Source organism: Strix aluco, chromosome 10, assembly GCF_031877795.1.
Source record: "Strix aluco isolate bStrAlu1 chromosome 10, bStrAlu1.hap1, whole genome shotgun sequence".
In the NCBI taxonomy this organism is placed as follows: Eukaryota; Metazoa; Chordata; class Aves; order Strigiformes; family Strigidae; genus Strix; species Strix aluco.
This window is the reverse complement of record NC_133940.1, coordinates 16,899,140-16,924,241: the sequence shown is the minus strand read 5'-3', so window position 1 is coordinate 16,924,241 and position 25,102 is coordinate 16,899,140. Positions and strand designations below refer to the sequence as shown.

Here is a 25,102-nt window from a genome sequence, read left to right as displayed (position 1 = left end):
TCTGGTTCCCCTCCGAGTTTCTCTCCTGGTGATGTGCCTTGAGTGAGGCTTGGCCCACGTTAATTAGCCTTGCCTCCTAGAAGTAGAAGGTGGGGATATAGGTGCCTTCTCAGGGCTGTTGAAGAGGCTGCTGAAGGTAGTTGCACCTTTGGTCAGCCAAGTGGGGGAACGTCAGAAGTTACACTCCAAAGAATCTCTTTGCAGAGAAGAAACCATCTGAGGACTACAGTCATCAGGTTGTAGGAGTCTGGCAGGACCATATGCTGTCAGCATTACAACTGGACGTTCTTCCTTGTGCTGCTTGCTCCTTCACTTTATGGGTTTTCTTCAGCTTCCTTTTCTTCTGACATGTGTCCATTAGGGCAATTTGTTTTCTCCCTGCAACTTTTTTTTTGACTGACAGTTTAAGTAGCTATAGGAGTCTTTTGTACTGAGACAGCAAGACGTTGCAGTGCATGCGTCTGCCTTCTCTTGATTTGCTTCAGGAGGCTGTGACCTGTCAAAAAGCAAGTGTTAGCAATGAGGCCTCAGGCTCATGGGCTGATGCTGGACCCTGGCGCTGGGGACTGTGGGAGTCCCGGCGTGTGCAGGCTGTGCCTGGTGCAGTGGATGCTCTTCAAACGCAGCTGGCTTCTGATGCCACTGCTCGCCTCTCCTGGCTGCGTGAGCATGAGCATCCAGGCTTCAGCTCCATGTCACTTCAGTGCTTGGATGTTTTGGGGGCAGTGCAAAAGCCTTCACACCAGCCAGCATTTACTGCCTACAGCTTTTGTTCTGCTTCATTGTATTTCTCTTTACTGGTACTTTTTGACTGTTGCTTTTTCTTTACTTGTGTGGTAAACACACTCTTAGATATTTCTTGTGAAACTCAGGCTTGACACTGAAATAACTTGTCCTGTGTAGGGATGGGAATGTTTGTCCAGGAAGCGTGTAAAACCATTATCTGAGTAATCAGCTAAGTAATTTTTGAGTAATATTCAGACTATTGGTTACTTGATATTTCAGAGTATGCTTTACAGTTAATGAATATTTTAAAAGTTGCACTATTTTTGAAACCTAATGCTGGTCTTCATGGGTCTGTATGGGCCTTGATGTCTCCATCAGGATCCTTCCTGGAAAACGTGAGTTATCATAGAATGGTTTGGGTTGGAAGGGACCTTAAAGACCATCTAGTTCCACCCCCCCTGCCACGGGCAGGGACACCTTCCACCAGACCAGGTTGCTCAAAGCCCCGTCCAACCTGGCCTTGAACACTGCCAGGGAGGGGGCAGCCACAGCTTCTCTGGGCAACCTGTGCCAGTGTCTCACCACCCTCACAGGGAAGAACTTCTTCCTTATATCTAATCTAAATCTACCCTCTTTCAGTGTAAAACCGCCACCCCTCATTGTATCCCTGCACTTCCTGATAAAGAGTTATGTTGTTCTCCAAGATTGTGGGGCATCTCAGCTCATAAGGTGCATGAGGGCTGTTAAAAAGATGGATACCTGTGTCTAAAACTGACATGCAGTGTGCTATCAAGTCTCGGTGGTACACACCATCTTAACTGTTCTGGTCTTACATCTTTACCTTAGATTTACTTAATTTTTATGTGTCAATCTAAATTTATTCTTGATCTGCTCTATCAATAACAAACTCTGAGCAACAGGACTCAAGGCGCTCTGTCTTTGAGTGCTGCTCTTATTAAAATGAACATATGGAGGCGCTGCCAGCGTCTCCTGCAGCACTGGTCAGCCTGTGCCCTGCGCACGGGGCGGGTGGTGATGGTGTGGCTGAGGCCTGATGAAGTGGGAACGAGAGACAAGTTGGTGCCCACAAAGGAAAACCTTGTCCTGTGCTGTGATGTAGGGGAAGGGAGCTTGAGCCCTGAGGCTGAAGAAATTTGTCTGGACTGATAGTGGATCCATCACTTGTCTGAGGAGGAGTTTGGTCCAGTCAGTTGGGTCTGTGAGCTCCCCTGTTTAGGGATGCGCATTGCACAGCACTCTTCCTCTGCTATGAAGGGGGGCAACTGCTTGCCAGACTTCCTGAATAAAAATTGCAATAGCACCTTATGTTTTTGAAGATCATTTAAGATGTGCCTTGTTTTTTGCTAGTAAATAATTCCAGGTGAATTCACAACTGGTGGCAAATTGAGTGAAACTTAAGAAGCTATTAAAAATGTATTTCTGGATTGGAAGAAATAGAAAAAAATTCTGACCTCTGAGTTTCCAAACATGAAATACTGTACAACATGGGAGATGCATCCCTGCTTTACAGTATCAAGCAGTTTGATTTGTGTGGGTGTTGGGATTCATGTTTCTGAGTAACATTTTAAAGTGGTATCAGTGTAACATTAAGATCAGGCATAGCTGGGGACAGTAAACAGGAGGCACAATTATTCCAGGGGCCTCAGGGGCCTGGGCATTTCTCTTATTACTGTGATCCTGAAACATCGCAAACCAATTTAAAGAAAGTCTCTGAGTGTATTTTTCTCTTTTAGGCTTAAACCATCTTTCCTTTGATCCTGCCAGCAACAACAAATCTTTACAGTTCAGCAGTGCTGCTGGTCCGCAGGTGTCGGAAAGCCCAGCGGAGAATGGAAGTGATCCAGGCAAGAAGAGGAAGAGAGCAAACGTTCCTCCAGGTGAGCCGAGTAGCAGCTTGGTGGCTGGCAATAGAGAAGGCGTCCACATGACTGAAACCAGCTGCTATGCTAAGGTGTTAAAGCAGAAGGTGGACAGATGGAAATGAAGTTGTGCTCTGGTACTGCTCGCAGTCAGACCAGTGTTTGTAATTCCATGTTTGCATGGCTTTGGGTGAGTGCTCGTTGCTGTTTCTGTGCAAAACAAAAGCAACTTTTTTTTTTTTTTAAAGCATTGTGGAATCTGTATACTTGTCCCAGTAGATTTATCCTTTTTTTCTAATTGGACAATATGTCAATGTTAAAAATCATGATCATAATAAAAAGCACAATAAGGCAGAGCAGCCTGAATGACTGGAGACATTCATGTTTAAGATAATGTAATAAAAGTAAATTGTTAAATGGATCAGAATAACTTATGATGTTGTAATATCAGATCTAGAAGTCTTACTGAAGCTGGTATCTAAGAACTTTTCCATAGAGGTGCCATGTGCAGGCAGGGAAGGACTAGACTGGACCAGAGGCAGAGGTGCCCCTCTCTGTTTTGCAGCAGGCCTTCTCACCGAGGAAGGCGATGTGCAAAGCATACGGTTGTAGAAAGAGAGGTTGAAATGTAATTGAGTAGAGAGACATTCCAACTCTGTTTCCCTAAAAGTCTTTTAAAGGAAACTTGAAATCTGGAACTTTAGAGCACAGCTTAGGGATGGTTTTGAGATGCTGATAGTGAGAGCACAGGAGAGCTCCACTGGGCGTGTGGAGCTTAGCCTCTTGATTGAGGGCTTATCCTGTCCTTCCAATGTGTCTCCTCCCTTCCTGTTCTTCCCCTTATCATTTGTGTTTGAATGAACTGTCTCCTTTATAATCCCTTGAGAAAATATTCTTTTGCAGCTGCTCTCTAGATTATCTCTGATAAGCTTTTTTAGGTTATAAATGTCTGCCATGTTCGTTCTTCTATGTCTTCATTTCTTGATTCAACTGAGATGAATTGCCCTAAGATATCTCCTTGCAGCCAAAGCAGGACTTGTTTTTGACATCCTGTTGTCTCTGTGATGCAGTCAGCAAGAAGATTGCTTTTTCATTTTCTCATGGAGATTTTGTCCAACTGTGGAACAAGATGTAACCGTGACTTCAGATTTGCAATGTGTAATGTCATGTGCTACAGAATTGTGGTCTCCCTCTTCTGTACCAAGAAGATATGAACATCGAGGGTCCCTTGGAGGCATGATAGCCTGAGTGTTTCCCTTGGGATTCAGGAAACATGTTGATGGCATATGAGTGCCTTGCATTCCAAATGTATGTACCTTGCGCCTGGGTACTGCTCCCAGAGGTGTGTGATGCAGATGTGGGGCCTGTTTGGAGGGACAGGAGGAGGACGACTTTGGAGGAAATGTCCTTTGTCCTTCTGGGAAGGAGGTGGTGGTTTTTGTCTCTCTGCTATCAGATGTGTCCCAGCTGATGGGAGACAAGTCAGTTTGCGAGTACAGATAATGTAGATGTAGCCCCTGGGAGTGTCACCTGCCCCAGAGGAGGCATCTAGTATTGTTGGAAGTGGGTAGGGTCAAGAGGTTTTGTTCCTTTTGTTATTTTGCATATTTCCTTTGTACATCTGGAGGTCCTGAAATGTCGCAAGTGCCTCTTGCACGTGCTGGATACACAAATAACCAGTGTTTTACCTGTGCTAGATTGTCTCAGCACAGATCTGCTTTTTAAGCATTGAAATTTGATCGTTACTGTTGGAAACGGTGAATATGCAAGTTCTTCAGGCTGAGCCATGCGGTGCACTGTAACAGGGCGACTTCCAGTACCCTGACTCTGCTGAAGAGAGGAGTGGTGGAACGGGGTGGGAAATGGAAATTCTGAATCATTAAATCACAGGGTGAAAAGATAAATTGTCAGTAAGTTTCATCCTGCTGGCATGTTCTGGAGAGCTTCAGGAGGGCTTTGGGAGTCTGTGCACTGGGTTGTGTCCTGGGTTATACAAGATTGGGGAATATACTGAGCTTAAGGTTAGAGCTAGGAAGTTTTTCATATAGCTTCTGTCAGTCACACTGTTGATACTCCCCCCACCCCCTCCCGTTGTTGAAGCCAGATTTTTTTCAAACAAGCATTCATTTTATAAAAGCTTCATCAGGACGATGGCATGTGAGACAGCTCTGACTTCAGGTGGCTAGATTTGATGTCCCTGCTCTGATTTGGGCAGTGATCTCAAGCTCTATCTTTTCTCCTCAGCAGAAGAATGTCCTGGGCATTGGCTGTTTGTTTTTTTGAACTGTGTGAGTCCTTCTGTGTTTTTCCACAAGAAAAAAAGTTTGTGTGGGGGTTGGTGTTGGTTGGTTGGTTGGTTGGTTCTTTTTTTCTGTGTGGAGTTAACCTTTTGCTAAGCATTCAAAAAGAACAAACATGTGTCTTGGTGGTACATGGAAGTAACCAGCTATAGGCATGGTTGACCCAGCTAAATCACTGAAGAAGGTTTGAATGCTTAAGCCACATGTTTGTATAATGTTAATGATTCCACCTGCATTGCCAGATAACTCTGCTAGACCTTGAGTAAATAACACTGGCATCATGTCAGCATCATGACACTGGTTTTTGCTTCATTTCCCCTTTTAGAGTGGAAATGTCTTCAAATGGCAGTGTAAGTACTCTCTGCCAGAACAGACTGGCCATCTCTGTTAAATTCAGTTGCAGTTATGACAATTTATACCTGCTGAATGTTTGTCCTTCGTTCATAAATCTCTTGGGAGGAATCAAAGCATACCCCTTACCTTTAACCAGTGTTCTTTTAAGGCTCCTTGGGGCTGTTGATTGTAGTGGATAAACCATAATTTAGATGCTCTTGGAAGGAAGTGTTTTCATAGACTTTGCTTCTGTAAAATATTGTCTGCTTGAGAAGGACAGCACTGTTTTTTTAATTTGGCTCTTTCCTATGTGTTAGGTTCGAATCTGCTTTTGGATGCTGATACTGCAGAGCCTTGCTGGGCAGAGTATGTCCTGCAGAAGAATTCAGATATGCACTAGGCTCTTAATCACCTTTTTTCCTCTCAACAGATGGTGGTGGAAATCTAAGCCTTGACTCCATTCCGATGGGCTTGCCAATGTCAGACCCAAATGCCTGGGCCACTGCGATGAACAATCTAGGGATGGCTCCCATGGGGATGACAGGACAGCCCCTCCTGCCTGGTATGTGAGCTTATCCAACTGTGCCCACCTTTGCTTTCAAACGTGTCTTTGGGAAGAACCTATTTCAGTTCAGTAAGATAAATGCCTGCCATGTGCAAAAAATATTAATAAGCTGTGTTTGAAATGCATTAATGTCTGCAAGTGATTTATTTAGAGGCCAGTGTTTTAAAACCAATTTCAGAGCAAATGAGAATACATGTTTTTTGATGCAAACAATGGTTATTGTAGGGTACCTCTAGATAGTCTGCAGTGGACCAGCAGAAGGAAGGTCTCACGCAGAGCTGAGGAAACTGGTGATATCAAATAATACGTTATTCTAAGCTGAACTGGAACTTTTTAAAAGGAAGGGTGGGAGGGAGATGAAGAAAGCAATAGGGCAGTAAAATGGATATGACAGAAACTAATGGAGAATTCTGCTCCAGAAATGAGCACCTTGTAGTCTGGAGTACATGTGCATGGGTGGGTCATCCTATCCAGGATTTGTTAAGGAGCTCCTGTAGGAACAGAGCTGTGCTGTACCTGGTTTCTCAGCAGTGCAGGATGCCTGTGCATCAAAATCCTGAAATGAAATTACTGTTTCAGTGTGTTACTGCATCAAGCGCTTGAGAAGGATGTCGTCTCCTGCCTGAATAATTGCCTGCTCACCTGGGGAGGGAGTGTCTGTGTTGGCAGCACTTTACAATCCTATTTCTGCTCTTGTGGCATAGAGCAGGTAGTCTGTTGTGCAGCTGATACTATATTTTAACTAACAGCATCACTTAACTTGCTGTAAGTTTTGCATGCAGTCTGTACTCTTCTGTTCCCTAGGCCTTGTCTCACATTTGTCTTTGCTGTAGGGGTGTTGTTTTCATGTCATTCTCCTGCTCACATATTTCTATCAAGTAAAAATCAATAGAAGTCTGTACTAGGAGAGCACACAAGTTTCAAGACAGTCTCTCATTCCCCCCTGTAAGAACAGCGGAAGGCTTCTGAGTGATGTTCATTTTGAGCCTTTTGAGATCAGAAGGTCTGCACTCAATATGGACAACTCAGAATGTTTTAGAAGGAGGAAAATATTTTTTTCTGATCTGGCTGCAAGAGAGCAGGATGCTCTGGTGAATATGGATCAGTTCCCAAGCACAGTGATGGTTTGAAGTTTAGACCAGTTGTATCTATCTATTAAAGTTGAGAGACAGTGGAAGCTTGATGTGCTTTGGGCCATACTTGCTGAAAGCAAGGTGTGGCACTAAAGTTTCGGTCACAGCAAAAAAATGTCTAAAAATGCTTAAGAATTTACTAGCCAATTTCTGTTCCTACAGAGGAAGGAAGTAAAGCATATAGTTGTGAGATGCTTTAAGAGGACCTCAATGTCTAAAAGGAATACACAGCACCTTTCACTCCATCCAGCTACTGCCAGCTTTGTATAAAAAGAAGTTATCACAGCTTTCACCAAAAAGTACCTGCCAGGCCTGATGTTTTTGAACTCTTTGGAGTCCTTGAGGACTTTTTTTTCTTCTTCTTTTTGTTCTTAAAAATGGAGACTGGCTCTTCTGAATCTGCTTCTTAAGCCTCTGGGATGCTGGCCTATAGCCATGGGCTCAGCTTCTTAACAGAAGCAGCACATCTCTATGCAAGCTGGCAAGTTGTCTTGCACATTGCTGGCTGAGCAATAAACAGTGGGGCTCACCACAAATCCAACAACCATGGGTTCTGTTTGCCCTTGTGTCATGGTTTAACCCAGTCAGCAATTAAGCACCACACAGCTGCTTGCTCTCTCTCCCCCTGCAGATGCGGGTGGGAGGTAAAAGTCGTGGGCTGAGATAAAGGGAGTCTAATAGGACAGACAAGGAAGGGAAAGTAATAATAATAATAGAATATACTAAGCTAGTGATGTGCAATACAGCTGCTCACCACCTGCTGACCGATGCCATCCCATCCCTGAGTCATGGTGCCCCCCTGGCCAACTCCCCCAGTTTATATACTAGGCATGACGCCATGTGGTATGGAGCACACCTTTGGCTTCTCTGGGTCAGCTCTCCTGGCTGTGTCCCCTCCCAGCTTCTTGTGCACTCCCAGCCTCTGCTGGCAGGGCAGTATGAAAAGCTGAAAAGTCCTTTACTTAGTATAAACAATGCTTAGCAACAACTAAAACATCAGCGTGTTATCAACATTATTCTCATCCTAAATCCAAAACACAGCATTATACCAGCTACTAGGAAGAAAATTAACTTTATTCCAGCCAAAACCAGGACGCCTTGCATACACACTTTCTGCTTTTCATTATAACATGATACTGCATTACCCTGCTAGTTCTTTTGCTTCTGATAATTGTATCCATTCACGCTCCTAGAAAGCTATAACTCTTGCTTAATCAGAGAAACACCCATCTTGGCATTCTCCTCCCTTAGATTCCACAAGCTCCTCTGTTCCTGCACTAAGGATTTTCTTTGATTGGCATCCATCCTCATTGCTGTCAAGTAACCTTGAAGCAGTAACAAATTACCAGGACAAGGTGAGACTGCTCTCATTGGCGTGAAGAATTACAGAACATGAAGGGACTGAATTTAGAGTTTTGCAAAAGTTGTGACAGTGGGTTCACTTGTCTGTCCTTGACATGTGGCAGGTAGCCCAGTGTGACCCCTGGCATGTCTGGCTGTAGGGCTGGGAAGAACAGTCACCACCCTGCCAAGGATGGTGGGGAGGTGGCTGAAATGTACCTTGTTTTGCCCTTCTTGCTGCCAGTACTGAGGTTGTACCTGTATCAAACTGTGCTGGGAAGACAAGTGGGATCCTGGGCTCTTAACACATGGTTTTCAGATGGTTTCTGCATTTTCCAGCAGATCACTATTGCTCTGTATCTCCCATCCTCTGTGCTGTCTCAGCAGTGAGAGCTTTGGCTATTCTTCTTCCTCCCAGTTGCTCTTGATAGGCAGCAGTGGGCAAGGTCCAGATCGCTCCCTGCTGACGTTTTGAAGTACAGCTCTAGGAAGACTTGTCAATGTGTGAATTTAAACCGCAGAGAACTGGGATGGAGTGGCCTCTCCCCATCCTCTCTTTCCCGGTCTGAGCCTGTTAGCCAAGCCTCAGCTCAAAGACTTCTGTGCCCCTGAGACAGCAGTTGTACAGGTATGGCCTGGATCATTCAGGCCAACCCTTGTCGTTCCTTACAGCCCATTTCCTCTGGAAACATGTGCAGCATGTTTCAGGGAGTCATGTAGCACCATCACCGGGAGCCTGTGCTGTGGAATACGGCTCTGACAAAAGATAGACTTGCATCATTTTTAATACTTTTTTTAAGTCAGGTGAAAATACTATATAAAATAGCTGAAAACAGTGCTGTCCGATCTTTTTGATGGTATCATCTCTGAAATCTACTAATGAAAGTTTAAATATTAAAATTCTGCAACTTTAATGTCATGCTTTCCAAGTCAGGTGTCCTAGACCAGGCCATCCCAGCATCATCTAGCCATGGATAAGGATACAATTCACATGTATCCCTACGTTCATATTTCACAGTTGACTACAGGAAGATTTTTTTTTTCTTGTGCCTTCCTCTGAAACGCCTGTTTCATGGCAGAAATTTTGCCTCAGATCTGTTTTTAAATGTGACTGTGCATGTATGGTGTAAAATGAACACCAACACTTGCACCGAGTGCAAGAAAATCCAAATTAGGCAAGGAAAACAAGGTACATAAACTGCGTAGAAATGTAGCCCCAGGTACAATATTTCAAAATACAAAGGAAAACAAAATTCAGCTACCAAAATCAAACATCCAGTCTGGGCACTAAAAGTTGTTTTGCATTTGGATTACTGTAAGTAGTGGTTGTAAAGAGAGGAATACAAAAATGTTTGCCTGCCTTAGGGATATGAGTAGCATCTGAAATGATGCCAGCTTAGGATCAAAAGAAAATGATGCCTCTGTACCACTGCATTCTGCCTTTTTGCAACTTTTGTCTGTGCCTTGCAAAATTAATTTTATCTGTCTACATCTGAAACAGGCAGCCAGATTCAAATGCTCTGTAGTGCTTGGGATTGTGAATTCTGTGGTAGTGTCCTGTGGTATTTTGGGATTGCCTGGGTCTTCAGACCTGCTTCTGCTGCAAAGAGAGTAGTGGTGGTAGAGGATAGAGAAGATGTTGTGCACTTCCAGAAGGGAGTCCTTCCTGAGACCTCACCCTGATAGTGCCACTGGCCCTGCTGGCATTGCTTGTCCTTCCAGCTTAGCTACTGGCATTCTTAAACTCCTGAGCCTTCTCCATGAGGCATCTAGGTGTACTGTTTCGATTTTGGTTGCCTACGAGTGTTGCTTTCCCAGTGTTTGCAACTTCTGAACAGTTAAAATACCCCTCCTTTGACAGTTCTGTTTAGTTTTATTTGGCATTGGAGGCAAATCTAAGAGCAAAATCAAAATTAAATGCCACTTATATGTAGTGAGAGTGCTAACTAAAGCCTAGAAACAAGTTAAGCAGGATAAGGCATGCAATAAGGTGTTTTCTTAAATGCTTCTGTGCATTTTACCCAGAATTATTCTGGCACGTTCTTAGCTGCTGAAATTGGTATACTTGTCTAATTTGCAAGGTGATGCCCTTAACCCTGTGTCACAAGCTGTCTGTGCTACTAAAGTACTTAATGAAACCAAACTTAGTTAGATCTTACACTGTGTCCATATGCCACAGATTTCTTTATGTGAATAAACCTAACTGAGGAAGGTTTTGGTGCTATATGGGAGATACTGTCTACAGAGAAAAGGAAGTAGTTTATTTGAACAGAGAAAATTTATTTGGTTGAGGCAATCAACAATTAAGTAGTTTTTAAAAAAGTTGTTTTAAGGGCAAAAATCTAAAGTTCTGATATTGTGATGTTCCCTCTCTGTTGTTTGTTCAGCTAATTTTCACTGACATGTGGGAAGAGTACTCCATTTGCTGTCTGAATAATCAGTTACTGTGTGAACCCAAACCACTTCCTGACTCCCTTATTCTCTCCCCCTTTTAGATTTTGATCCTGCTCTGGGCATGATGACTGGAATCCCTCCGATCAACCCCATGATGCCAGGCTTAGGGATAGTCCCACCTCCCATCCCTCCGGACATGCCTGCTGTGAAGGAGATCATCCACTGCAAAAGCTGCACTCTCTTCCCACCTAACCCACGTAACTGTCTATTATTGTTTTGTCCTGTTTCTGTCTGTCTATATAGGAATACTTGTGTGTGTATATATATTTTTAAAAAGAGTGTGTATGAGAGAAGAGCCGTTATGTTGCCTGGATATAGCAGCTCTGGGGCACTATGACTAAAGGCTGGCAAGCAGGTGACGGAGCAATAGGAAAAGCCTGTTCTTGTTGCTGAATATTTGCCATTTCTGTAAATAGCCTTTTCAGTTGTTAGATTTATAAGGGCTGGGGAAGAAAACATTTCAGTCCCTGGTTTTTTGAACTCAAATCTTCACGGCGTGATTCTTGCATGTATTACCTAAGGCTTCAAAGACAGCGAGCTCTTGGAGGTGAGGGCACTGGACCAGCCAGTGTGGTCTGTGCTGAGAGGTGGGAGTGCTCTGGGTTTTGCAGAATGTGAGGGGAGGAGAGCAGAGCCAGTTGAAAATAAGATGGAAATTTTTAAGAAACAGACAGTCAGAGCTCACCAGGCTATAGCAAGAAGCAAGGCTCCCCTTCAGACTAGCTGACTGACCCTTTCTCCTCACTTTTATTATAAAAACGAGAGGGGGCAAAACCCAGCGTTACCTGTCAGTTGGCTGGGCTTGTGCAGGGAAAGATGAAGGAGGTGAACTAGCCAACAAAATGTAGATGTGAGAGAGATAAGCAGGACATCTAATTTCTTGGCTCTGGAGGGTATCTAGCCATTGCTGTTAGAACAGTCATTTATTGGTTATGTACTTAGCATCCAGTCTGTTCCAGTTTTTGTTTTAGAGTGTGGGATTTTTCTGTCTGAGGCACTTCTTGGTACTTGTATTAATTTCCATTAAAAGATTCTAGGTTGTCTTGATTACTTTTTTGGGGGGCAAATCTTGCTTTGCCCGCATTCTTTCTCCTTCAGACTTGTACATTTCTGTAGTAATCAGTTCCTTTCCTGTTCCTTGCAGACTCTCTGTGTATTTCTGAAGTCTCTTCTGGAGTGATTGCTCATCCAGTTACACTTTTTTCTATTTTTTTTTCTTTCTTTGACATACAGGTTCCAGTTTATTTATTGGAAGCTTTGATTACACTTAAGTCCTTAGAACTTTTCAGACCAGTTAGTTCCTTTAATTTCTTAAAGTTGTGGCTATGAGATAAAAGTCTCTTCAGTTGCAAAACCCACAGCAAAAACATTGTTTTTTTAGCTTTCCATTTCAATTAAGGTGAATCAACTCGTGGCTGCTCCCATCAAGATTATTTATTTTTGCACTAGGTGTTCTCTAACATCCTTAAAAACTACTGCCCCATGAATTTCAACTACCTGATGAAATGTATTGACTTGTCATTTGCAGTATCATTATCAATACATTTGTTCTTCAGCTTTTATCTGAGAAACTTGGTGTCATAGTCACAGGGTTCTTCATAGCATGATGTCTTTTTAGAATATTAAAAAATTTCTAGTGTTATCCAAATCCGCTCCTTAAGCACTCTGTGGTCCAAGTAGTTTCTGATTTTATCCATGTTATTTTTTCTTCACTATCTCACAACTGAACCACAAAGGTGTACCACTAATTTCAGTCCCTTCTGTACATACCCTTGCCTTGCTTCATTTGGAGATTGACCATTTTTCTTCCAACAACAGTTTTGTTCCACGTCCTACTTTAACAGGTTGAAGTACTCTCTTTTAGGTTCCTAACTGAAGCAAATGCAGTTGTTTCCCCATTTTTCTCATTTTGTACAGCTTGGCATTTTCTGAATTCGTCACCTCCCTAACCCTTGCTAGGCACAGTGCTGAACTTCTTTTGAAGTCAAGTCTGCCTTTGTGAAAAGACCACAGTCAAGACTGCCATGTGAAAACCATCTTAAATTTGGTCAGTTGCTTTCAAAAAATGATTGCGTCTTGTCTACAGGTTCCTTGTTCATGGCAAGCTGCTAAAACCCCTCTGTTTTAGAGGGCAGTGCTTTTCCTCCTGATTCATTGCCCTGCTCCAGCTGGGCTGTCCAGACGGACACTGCTTAGGAACCTCTTATTGTTGTTGGTTCTGTGAAGAGGGGGAAGAAAATCAGGATTAAATACTGCCTTTGTAAGGACAAGCCCCAAGGAAGGGAGCTGGGACTGGAAGGTTCAGTCTCTCTCTTTTCTCAGTGCACTAATACCTTTGGCCCAAAGTGGCAACTGCAGAAACAAATAGCAGTGGGACATCAGTGCCAGTCCCGATGGTAATACCTCCTGAGTGCTTGGCAAAACCTTGGCCTTATCCCATCATCGCAGTCCCATACGCCTCTGGGAGGGTGTTGGAATGACATTGGTTTTGTTCTGCCACGTTCTGGTATGTATGTGTTAGCATGAAGACCTGAAGACTCTGTCTCTCTGTCCTGAGAGTCTAGATAACAGGTGATTGCAGACCTCAGTCACTCTGCCTCAGGAAATTAGAGGAATATTTTCTTATTGTCCCGAGATCAGAAAGAAGGAAGCATAAATCCTAATGCTAGTTTTGCTGTTAAGGATTTTAATTGTGTAGGCCCTTTGGACAAGAAGCTTTATCCCTCAGCATCAGTTCAGCTTCTCATCCCTAGTTAATCGTTCTTCATCCTTTTGACTCTTCAGGCATCCCGTGTTTACACTCAACTGCTTGTGTTTTCTCCCCGGTGACATAATTCCATGGCAGAGATGATTTTGCCCAACTTTGTCATTATCTTTGTCAGGATAATCCTGACAAATTTTGCTGCCCGGAATGGCCACTCATAAGGAACTTGAGATGGTCCAAGTGAACCTACTTTTACCTTTATTTCTAGGCTGTCCTCACCACGGACCTTTTGATTTGAAGCCTGCAGCCCCTTTGACATCACTGGAGAGCAATTGGTGGAGTTTGGGGCAGTTGGTATGAGCAGATATTTTTGTCAGCTTTTGAGGAAGACGAATCTCCCCAGGCTCTGCTGCCCAGCTCTCCCATGATTATAAGGGGAGCACTAGCTGGGAAAACCTATGCTGAAGGTATCTAAAATTAGGTGAACTGCATTCCACCTCAGCGTAAGTGTTTACTATCTGGATTAATCTTCCAGACTCCCTTTACAGCTGAAGGAGAAAGGTCAGTATTTGGTTATGATTTGTCTATTCTGGGCATCTACCTGCAAGATAAAGCAATACTTCTGAAGGAGCCTGTTTTCATCCCTTAGCCATGACAGAAACCTAGACAGTTGTCTCTGATATCTACATGGACATGTTTTTCATAGGTAGTATGGATCTCTGTGTGTGGGTGTAGCTTGAGCAGGTAAGTCTGAAGTGTGCACAGTTGCAATACAGAGTTTAGTTGATTTGCTAAATGATGGTGTGAAGCTAGTTGCTGGTCTGGTAATGAGTAACAAACTGTTGTGGCCATGAGATAATCTGCTTCACCTTAAGGCTGATCAATATTTTTATTCCAGCAGCCAGCCAGGCTGTAGACTGGAGCTTGCCAGTATTTTACCAAGTATCACTGTGAGACCTGATGCTGCTTTGGGGTGAGTGGGCTTACACTCTTTGTTAGAAAGCACCTTCAGAGCACGCCTTTATGTAAAAATGAAATGCAGTTCTGTCTCTTACCATGTATTCTGGTGGCATCTCTTTCTGTGGCCTGGGATGTGTTCCCCCACGCCCAGCAGTTTTTCTTCTGCTGAGTCAGATACTGCATGGGGGAGGATTTCATAACGGAGTAGACCACTTTCTTCCTGCCTCTTCGAGCTTCCTTAATTAACATTTCTCTTGTTTAGCTTGCTTTTCTACTTGTAGACTTTAAGATGCTTTCCTCTGTTGTACGTATCATGAAAAACATGAACTGTGCAAGCAGCTCTCAGAGTGGGTAATAGGCAGCTTGCCATAAGTTAGGTGTTGGGTCCACATCACGTCTGGGCAGCGCTGCCGGGGCTGACCAGCTGGGCTTCCCTGGGTTTTTGTGCTTTACAGATTTAGGAGGGACCTGCAGTATCCTTTATACATGGGGCGAGGTTTGGTACGTTCCGTGCTGTCCACCTGGGAGACTAGCAGGACAGGGCTGTGCTTGCAAAGGGCACGTTAGACAAATGTGTGCCATAACCCCTTAACTGTATTAATTGCAGCAGTGATCAAGTCTGCCTCCCTGTTGGGAAGAACATACGAACTCTGTGGGGATAGTTTATTTTCCTGTGATCTCCAGACTAGCTGGGGTCTTGCTCGCTCCTTCTTACATGAGCATCTGCAGTACAGCAGGTAGTTGTGTTTGACTTGGAAAACCAAATGGCCCATGACCCAACATGTTATGCTTAGAGCAGGATGTTGTGCTGTGGCACTGTAATGCTGTGTTACTACTCTGAGCAGGCCAGTGGCAGTGGGAGGCTGTTGAAGGTTGAGCAAGGACATAATTCTTGGCAAAACCAAGGTTTAGTAATGTACAGGCTTGCAGGAGCCCATACATGCCGTCAGCAAAGCTTATGTCTGCAAAGTTGATGTCCTCAAGCTGCAGGGACTGGTTTCTTAGCCAACTTAGTGGGAACAGAGGCTGTAGCACTAGTACAGTGTTACCAGTGTGATGTGGGCTCATCTTGCTTTATTCATCACTCCCCTAGACTGACTGAGTTGAGAAGAGGGAGGTGCTGGTACAGGGGGAGAGGCCAAGTCTCTCAGTTTTCTATATGAAGAAAAGACGAGAGATACTCAACACCCACTAATACATCTGCCACATGGTGCTTGTCATGAGACTGGATTTCTCACCACAAAATACTTGGGGGTGGACTTGGGAAATGAGTTAACAGCTTTTAAATGGCTTGTTTTTCCCACGGTGAATGGAGCAGGGCACCCCTAACTTGGTTCACGCTTACTGGGATCAGCAGGAGCTGCACAGTCACAGTCCCCTCTTCTGCCCTCTGCCCTGGGTACCAGCATATGGTAGAGCTTGGCTGCAGCAGGTTAATACAAGCAACTTGGCAGTAAGTGCTCCCCTGGTCTTGGTGTTTCTGAGACTGCTGTGCACTACTCTGCTGGCAAATTTTGCTTGGTTCGGTATTTTCAAAGAAGAATAAGTCAGATCCCATGAGCTGTGCTCGCTGCCAGATGAGCAGAGGGTGAGAAGCGTTCCACCCTGTAAAGCATTAAGGATAAATTCTCAAGTATAAAATTGACAGAAATTACAAACTGGGGAAGGTAGGAGTGTAAGTGCAGTCTCAGGCATGCTTCTCCCCGCAGTGCCTGCCCAGCCCAGCTGCTGTGTTGGGGCCCTGCAGAAGTCTGTGGGTCTCTGTCAGCACACCACGGTCTTGAAACTACCAATAGAAAAACAAGGAGTTTTTCAGAAGCAGTGCTCTTCACTGGCAATAAGACACTTTGATTATGCAGAGAAGTTGTGGGAGATGTTTGTAAGTGCGTGTCTATGTACAATTCATAAGAAGGTGCCAGCAGATGGCACCCGAGCAGATGGCACCCGAGCCTGATGGGCTTCCAGCAGTGGGAGCGTGTGGTGCTCCTGTGCCTAGCATTTTAAACTCTTGCAATGCCCAGTCTGATGATTTATCTCTTAGTTCACCATCCTCACAATAAGACCTGTTTTGCTGTCTTGGAAGCAGTTTTGGGTTGTGTTGGGTTTTTTTTTGCTGGAGGTTGGGGGTTTTTTTTTTTGATTGGGTTTTTTTAAAAAAATACTCCTTGACAAGCCAGTTCAAGAATTTTGAGCACTGTGTTAGAAGGAAGACGCACTGTTAGTCCCTTCCTGGCCTCCAAACATGTAATAAAAGAGCACATCTCTTCATGCTGGCAAGCGAGTAACTGTCACAGAAACACTCAGACGCTGCTTTCGAGGTACCTGTTCCTCCCAGATTTCTTGTAGCCACACTTGCAGTAGTTTTTCAGCCTAAGGTCTGCATGCGCAGTGTTGACTGAACTCCCACTGGGATTTCATCTCTTCCTTCTGTAATATCCTTTCAGTCTAAATTTGGTTCATGATGTTACCTTAACGTTAATCCTTTTGGACCCTTTACAGACTGCTGTATAGCTTTTTGCTCTCTAGGATCTCCCTGTATATCTTTTATATGTATTCTTTACATTAGGACAGTCCTTTAAGCTGTGTTTGTATAGCACCTCCCATGATAAAGTTTTGAGGTTCTGGTGCAGCTCATGTCCTACAACAGGAGTTCAGTGAGCATTTGCTTGCACTGGAGAAAGTGTTTGGAGGGCTTCAGGCTCCTGAGATCCTTTGGAAACAGGCTGGTAAATGTGCTTGTTCTTGTACAGCACCTCACCAGTGCTATAGATCTACGTGTGCTGACAAACCCAAAACTAACCTGGTTGCTTTCTCTCTCCTGCTCTCTTCAGATCTACCCCCTCCAGCAACAAGAGAGAGGCCCCCAGGGTGTAAGACGGTGTTTGTTGGAGGACTGCCAGAAAATGGGACCGAGCAGATCATTATGGAAGTGTTTGAACAGTGTGGGGAAGTCATAGCTATTCGAAAGAGTAAGAAGAATTTCTGTCATATCCGCTTTGCTGAGGAGTTCATGGTGGACAAGGCGCTTTATCTTTCTGGTAGGTGTATGTCTGTCTCAGGTGGCAACTTAAAATTCTAGGACAGCGATGTAATGGCTTGTTTATAGTTATAACGGTAGGCTTTGTTGTAATTGGAAGATTTGTCTAATGTTGTGTAGTTTGCCTCTTTTTCTGCTGCTATTGCATTCCTGCTTACAAACGTGAAAACAGCTCCTGACAGGAAAGATAGGAATGCTTTGTTACCTTGGGTACTGCAAACCTCTACAAAACATTGGGATGAGGTACGATCAGAGTCCATACCCATCTTACCTGGATTAACGTCCACCCGATTCTGTAGATAATGCTTCAGGGTCCTGTAAAAATTTGCAGTTGCTCTCAATTGCTTGTTAATTGGATGGTGTGCTTGACTTTCATCAATATTTTTTTCTCTGTTAGTCATCAGAGGTGAAACACCTGGGCTCCTTTCGCCTAGGGAGCCCCAGTTCTGCATCTGTAGGGTTTTGAGAGGTTGTTTCAGAGACAGGTGTTCACAGCCTCTGCGTGGCTGGCAGATTGTGCGTTTCCAGCCAAGCCCGCATTTGCTGTGCTGGTTATATCTGCCCTGAGCAGCCTGGACTCTCCACCTGACTCTTCACCATTCTAAAAAAAAATACAGTAATACTTTCTATTTCCACCCTAAAAATCCCTTCCAAATTCATTCTTTCAGTATATTAACAAACCAGGGTACTGCCTCCAAAGCCTGTACTCTTTCCAGAGAGATGAGATTGTCAGGATAAGTGAGGGAAACCCTCTTTGCTGTTTAAAATAATGGAAACTTTTCTGTAGTCTGTTTTGACTGATTATAAGCATTGTGTCTCATTCCAGAGACTGTTGAATTGAATTGCAGTGCCCCGTTAGTAAGAACTGTGTCTCTTTGTGGTTACCCCTTCTACGTAGCCAATATAGCCTCTTTAGCTGCAGGCATTCTCTGCTTGTAGTTCCTCCTGCTCAAAGCCACGGTCATGTGCGCAGTCGTTGGTGTCCTCCATGTACAAGCGTTGTTTCTGGACTTGTTCTTTGTACAAAGTCTCTCTGTAGTTCAGACTTTCTTCTGCACATCCCACCTGTGCTTTTCTTAATCACAGAGGAGAGCCTTCTAGCATGTTTGAGGTGAAACTCCAGAAAACGAATCCTGCAAACCATGCTGGTGAGAAACTCCCACACAGTGGATGTGCACATTCACTGACCTTATTCCCACTCCCACCGGATGATGGGGGCTGTTCCAAAGATTACCACCATCCATGTGCTGCCTCTTTGCCGTGTCTCACTTCTCATTTCCCTGCTTCCCATCCCCAACTTCTGGAGTTCGTGAAAGTGTGGAAGAATCCAAAGCAGTTCTACCTTTCCCATATGAACAGCTGGGCTTAGTCCCACAGCCTGAGAGGTTATGTGTGATTAAACAGTTGCTATTCAACACCCAGTACCTCCTAGTGTTTTGAGGAGGAGCAGTCTTTGTAAGATCTTGCCTAGCATGTACAAAACGCAGGCAGATGGCAGCAAACCCCCTAACAATGTTTCTTTTTCCAGCATCACTCTCTGTGCACTAAACTCTTCAGTAAACTCTTCTGTTCCGGGGCTTTCTGGCTCTGTAGGAATGAGAGATGGGCACTGGTGGGTGGTTGGAGCCCAAGGTAAGTCACCTGTCCTGTCTGAACACTGTTGTCATCGCTGCCAGGCTATCGCATCAGGCTGGGCTCCAGCACTGATAAGAAGGATACTGGACGCCTGCACGTGGATTTTGCTCAGGCTCGGGATGATCTGTACGAGTGGGAGTGTAAGCAGCGGATGCTGGCGAGAGAGGAGCGCCATCGCAGGAGACTGGAAGAGGAGCGCTTCCGCCCACCCTCCCCACCTCCCGTTGTCCATTATTCTGACCACGAGTGCAGTGTTGTTGCTGAGAAACTGAAAGGTAAGTGGTTCTGCAGGCCACAGCCACCCTTCTGTGCAGATGCTAGGCAGAGATTTGTATTCTCCAGTGGTTGTCTTGCTGAACTGAAATGATGATGCCATCTAGACCTTGCAGAACCCATTCAGACTGAGCCCTCGGCCTGCACACAGCAGCTCTCCTAGCCATCTCTTTTTCAGAATTGTTTGTCTTGTGTGTAAAAACAAACCTATACTTGAGTACAACAGTTTCTTCCAAACCATTTTTTTCATGTTAAAAGGACTAGTGTAAGTCCTAAGACCATCTTTGAAGCCTAAGACCCACATGTGGCCTGATTATTTTGGAGCTGGAGGATATTTTCTTTCGTGAAGACTACATCTGAATAGTCATACAAACTTTTCCAGTAGGTTTCTAGCGGTTGGTGGTCCTCTTGTTGCACCTCAACAGATGGTTTGCTCCATCAGCTTGGTGTTAGACTTGCCTTCCTTTGTATAGCCTTGCATTCAGATAATACCGTGCTTTCAAGAATTGTGATTAGCCACCTGAAGTAAGTTGATCTTAGAAAGAGAGCAGTTCCGCAGTGCCAGGGAAAGGATCTGAAAGCTGCGCAAGTGACCCTGTGTTTCTATGGTGTAAAGGTGTCCTTTCTTGCCACAGATGACACAAAGTTCCTGGAAGCCATCCAGACCTTGCTGACCTGGATAGAACGTGGAGAAGTGAACAGGAGGACTGCCAACAACTTCTACTCCATGATCCAGTCGGCCAACAGCCACATTCGCAGACTAGTGAATGAGAAAGCCGCTCATGAGAAAGAGATGGAAGAAGCTAAAGAGAAATTCAAACTTGCTCTCTCAGGGATTCTGGTTCAGTGTGAGTAGTGTTTCCACACCGAATGTTGGTTGTCTGTTGTTGTAGGGAAGCTGCTTAATTTCTAGAGTCTGGAGAGGCAACACTTAAAGGGCTCCAGGAAAAGAAATAGCAATGGCTTCTATGCAGCTACAGTTAATTTATAAGCATATGTCTTTAACTTGGCAAAAGTTTCTGGTGCTACTTTTTATTGGAGTAAGAGTTCACATCTGGGGGAAAGAGAGAATGAATTCTTAATTTTTTCCCTCTTTTAATTATAGTCTATTAGTAGTTCTGTCATCTTTTCAACTCCACTTCTCTGCACAGACAAGGTAAGTTCCTGGTAATCTGGTGCCTCAGCGAAGTGTACAGGATTTATTCACCAAAGGTAGGATGCAGCAGAGTGTTCCCCGCACCCTGTTCTCAGACACAACTGAAAACCTGTTGCAGAACAGCATTTCAACTTGAGTCTTCCAAATCCCAGTACTTTATTAAACTATGAAATGAAGGAAGAGGCATGGGCTATATTAATTCCAAGATGTGATTTATAACAGTTCCTCAAACCACGCATTGCCTGTTACACATTCTGTCTTTAGTAAGTCTGAATATATTTTTTTTAAGAGTACCTTTCACAGTACCTTCTCCACAATTGTACTAAGTCTCCTTGAGTCCCTTGGCTAAGTTGTGAACATTCTTAACTTTCTCTTTTATATTCAATAATTTTGGCTGTTACTTGTTTGATACTTGATTTTTTTCTTTTTTTTTTTTTTTTTTAAATTCTGTTCATGGTAAAAAATTTGGGCACACGGTCCAGAGGGAAATACAGTAAGCTCTGCAGAGTAAGTAGTAATAGACAATAGTATGCAACTCCACTATATAAAACACCCACTGATATCTCAGCTGCTCTTAGGTTAATCTAAGTAGCAGAGAGCTGATTTTACTTTGTAAGAATTATGTCTACTACAAAATTACAAGTGGGGAAAAAAAAAAAAAAAATCAGGTAAATATGCTTTCTGCTGTTGGGTGAGTTCTCATCCAAGGAGAGGCACTTTGTATTTCCAAAATCCTCTGCAAATTTTGTGGAGAAATAGAAGGAATAAATCTCTGGAACAAAACAAGTTGATGGCTGATGCCAGAATCCTTTTTCTGTGGTATGCACAGGCGGGATGCAGTAGTGCTCAGGCTGTGGCACTCTTCTTCAAGACTGCACCCGCTGGGCAGATGAACATCTAAAGTGCCAGCTTTCACAGTTGGACTTAATCATCCCATTTTACAGAGCGAGTGCTACCCGGGTGTACTTGTTACGCTCATAGGCAGCGTTGCACAGCGTATTTGAATATTTTTCAGTGCAATGCGTGCCTCCCTTTTTTCCAGTTGAGAGCAGATGCCGTTTTCCCAGTTGATCGTTACTCTGTGAGCATTTGACACTAGCCTGGTGAAGTCCACGCTTTTCTTTCCAGGCACAGAGTCCCTTTCCTGAGCATAGCTTCAGCACAGTACAGTGTTATAAGAAAAGGTTAGCCAAACCACCTGCCTGATTCCACTTTTTTACTCCTTTACTCCTCTTGTTCGCCCTCTCTGGATGATATTCTGGCCTGATTTGACTGCTGATTTGATACTACAGTCGAGCAGATAGTGGCCGTGTACCATTCTGCCTCCAAACAAAAGGCTTGGGACCATTTCACGAAAGCTCAGCGTAAGAACATCAGCGTGTGGTGCAAACAAGCAGAGGTTGGTAATTTTTTATTGTGTTAGATCCTCCAGCACAGTCTCTTTTCTTGTCAGGATATTGATGTTAAGTTTGCACAATGCTCGCATGGATAACAAGGTCTTAATTCAGTGTAAGATGGGAATTACTCAGTCGTCTCTTGTGTTACAGGTAATAAATTTTCTCTTGGTATTTGTGTTACTAGGAGCAACACATTGAGATCTGTATGCTGATTGGAGTTGTGCGCAGTAATAATAATTATTGATCTGTTTTCTGATGGTTTTAATGTTAAAGCAAGAGGGATTTCTAGAGAAATGTTAAAAAAACCCCAAACAAACCAACAAATCCTAAGCATCATCAGAGATCTGTTTTATCACACTTTTATTGACAGACCTGAGAGGTGGAAATAATTGCAGCTGGACAGTCTGGAAAACTTGAAGGAGGATTTTTTTCTCGTATTTGTGTATTTATCCCATGCAGTGATATTGCTAGTGAAATACAGGATTTAAAGGTGGTGACAAGGATGGGATTGATGGAAGAAGGCATGTCACTCAAACTGCTCTTCCTGCAAGAGGAAGAATAGTTCTCAGTCCCTTATCTGATCTTATCAAATCTTACTGGAGTCAGGCACAATGTCAGAAAAAGTAAAGCTAAGGTAAACAAAGGCTGTCTCTTGGAAAAGTGATGGTTTGGGAGATGGTTGTCCTGGAGTCTGTGATGAAATACATGCTGTCTTCTGTCACCTGCGTAGTAGGGATGTTGCATTGCTTGGCTGCATCTGACAGTGGAGCCCATCTTGATATTTGTCTGGCCTGAGGAAGAAGGGAGGAGATAGCTGTGCTCCTGGGAACATGGAGGGCTAACCAAGAGTGGCAGAAGAGCCCTGTGGTGGGTCTTCTAGACAGAACTTGTCTCCCCTGGAGTCTCACTTCTGTGTCCCTTCCCTAGAAAGGTTAATGCTCGAAGTGGTAACAGAAGTATTGTTGCCCTGGGGTATGAATAGTTTTCAAGGAAAGAGCAAAAAATCGTATTTTTCTTGCTCGTTAAGCTTTTAAAGTAAGGTGGAGCTTGAATCAGTATTTAGTACTAACTGTAAAGACTTCTTTGAAGTAGTAGGTCCCAGAGCTGAAGTGTAAAAGGGAACTGCTATGCAAAATACCTGCCTTTTATCCTAATCTAGGGAGACACTGCTGTGTTTGGAAATACTCTTTATTCACTGCAGAAACACTAGCATTTTGGAGCTGATCTTGTCATTTATGTGTCAGAAATGGCAAAGCAGATGCTTTCTCATCTCAGCATAACCTTAAAAAGGTTTCCAGCCCAGTGGGTTGTCAGTGTTCAGCAAAGCCATGCTGGGAATATCAATCTGGATGTGTAATATGGCAGCCGTGGCTGGAGGACTGGAAAGGAGTTGGGTGTTTGGCACCGTTGTCTAAAATGTTCCCATGACAGATGTGTAAACAGCCGAGAGGGTCTTGCCTGCACACACTGCTGATTAGTCAGGTTTGGGCAAGAAATCCTACTCTGCTTGATAGCTTTGGATTTTAACTTTCATTGTTTCTATTCTCTTGCTTGGAAAGCGAAGGTTGCTGACTGCTGGACCTCGTTGTGTGGCTTTCCAGAGCCCTGGGCAGCCGGTAGTGAATGTACCCTCTTGCGATGGGGAAAGGGGAGGCACTGACTGAAGAAGTGTTTGCCTCATGTTGCCCAGTAATTCTGGAAGACCATTTTTTTGGCTCCCAGTTGTGGATTGCACTCAGTACTTCTAGCACACAACCATTGCAGGAGCGTGCCTGTGTCTGTCTGTAGATGAGGTAGAGCTGAAAGTCTGGAGATGCTTCCTGACACCCACCCAGGTGAAGGCAGTGGTAAAAGCCAAGTGTATTCTGAAATGCTTGTTTATTTCTAGGAAAAAGGACTCTAATATGCAAGCTGTAGAGTAGCAAATAAAGAGCAAGATTAGCTTTCACCCACAGCATCTTGTTCAGTTACTCTTTCAGTACAAGGCTGAAATCCTGTTCAGCTACTCCTCAAATCTCTCTTCTGCAATATTCAGGTGTCTGTCTCAAAAGTAGAGCCCCAAGCCAGAGAGAACATACGTTCTACCCAAATCCCCACAGTGTGCCAGTCCATCAGGCTTGTACATGGATTTCCATTAGGGATTTGAAGGCTAGGCTATACTAAAATCTCGTGTGCAGCACATCAGTGCCATATGGGGTGTTCTGGTGTATCTGGAAGAAATTAGTTCCATCATTGCTTCTTTCCTGACAATGCTCAGAACAGGGAAGAAATGGCACACAAATGTTTTAAAATATTCCATTTCCAATACATTTGTATTAGAAAATGACAGTGTTGAATGATTCTGTTAGGTAGCTACGACTCTGCAAGCTCACAGAACATCACCTGTGATAGCTCCGGAGGTGTGTTTTAAGTTTTCACCATTTCCTCATGCAGTGCTTGGCACCATGTCTCAGACCCACGTGGATCCTCCTGGTCTTGTCCTGGTGTTAAACAGAACAGTTTTGCTTAAACCACCTCTGAAAACATTTGTCTGGGTTGTTAGTCTTATAAAATACCATTTTTTTTTAACTGAGCCTGTAATAATGAGTGTCTAAAAAGAAACCTGTTACTCTGAGGGGTGTCAGTTTCTGTGAAAGGCATGGGATTGTCTCAGCCAGGGCATGGAAATGAAAGAAGCAGATCACTATATGCTTTCGTATAGGAGGGAGATCTTACAGGTGAAACAATAATTAATCCAGCACTCTTGGCTGTTAGTGCAAAATGTTTGTGATTTACATTATCCTTATTTTCTAGTGTATGTTGACATTAATCTTTAATGAATGATGATGCATCGGTATTCCAACGTATGTGTAACATTAACCGACGAAAAAAGTGTGTAAAGTAGCTGATTAAGCCCCTCTCTATAGATCTCACCTGCAAAGGCATAAATGACAGATTTGAGATAAGAACATGATTTATAAGCAAGAAACATTGCTTTTCTGGAAAGAGATTGTACATGTATCATTCCTATTTCCATCAAGAAAGAGGTCACATATAAGAACTATATGGGCTTTGCTTTCTTAACCTTCATGATACAGTAATAAAGAACATTGAACTTTGTCTGCAACGCAGAAACATGGTAAAGTTTTCCGCTTGGTTCTGTTCGGAACTTTCATATGGCTTCTTACAAGATTTGTCTTCCAGATTGCTTATGCATAGAACCACAGAA

The 25,102-nt window shown here is 43.7% G+C and overlaps 1 protein-coding gene across 5 annotated transcripts in view; it reads left to right on the top strand.

Annotated features, from left to right (window-relative positions):
- The window catches only part of ENOX2 (ecto-NOX disulfide-thiol exchanger 2), a 67,248-nt gene that overhangs the window by 23,319 nt on the left and 18,827 nt on the right, over positions 1–25,102 (top strand). For 4 of the 5 annotated variants that reach the window (XM_074835456.1, XM_074835452.1, XM_074835453.1 and 1 more), the window contains exons 2-8: positions 2,481–2,624; positions 5,670–5,801; positions 10,774–10,929; positions 17,228–17,434; positions 19,110–19,343; positions 19,977–20,189; positions 21,790–21,896. In XM_074835456.1, the coding sequence (XP_074691557.1) occupies positions 5,705–5,801; positions 10,774–10,929; positions 17,228–17,434; positions 19,110–19,343; positions 19,977–20,189; positions 21,790–21,896 (1,014 nt within the window). In that variant the 5' untranslated portion in view covers positions 2,481–2,624; positions 5,670–5,704. Of the gene's footprint in view, positions 1–2,480; positions 2,625–5,669; positions 5,802–8,188; positions 8,293–10,773; positions 10,930–17,227; positions 17,435–19,109; positions 19,344–19,976; positions 20,190–21,789; positions 21,897–25,102 lie in introns of those variants that run through there. The other variant, XM_074835455.1, reaches the window with a different exon arrangement.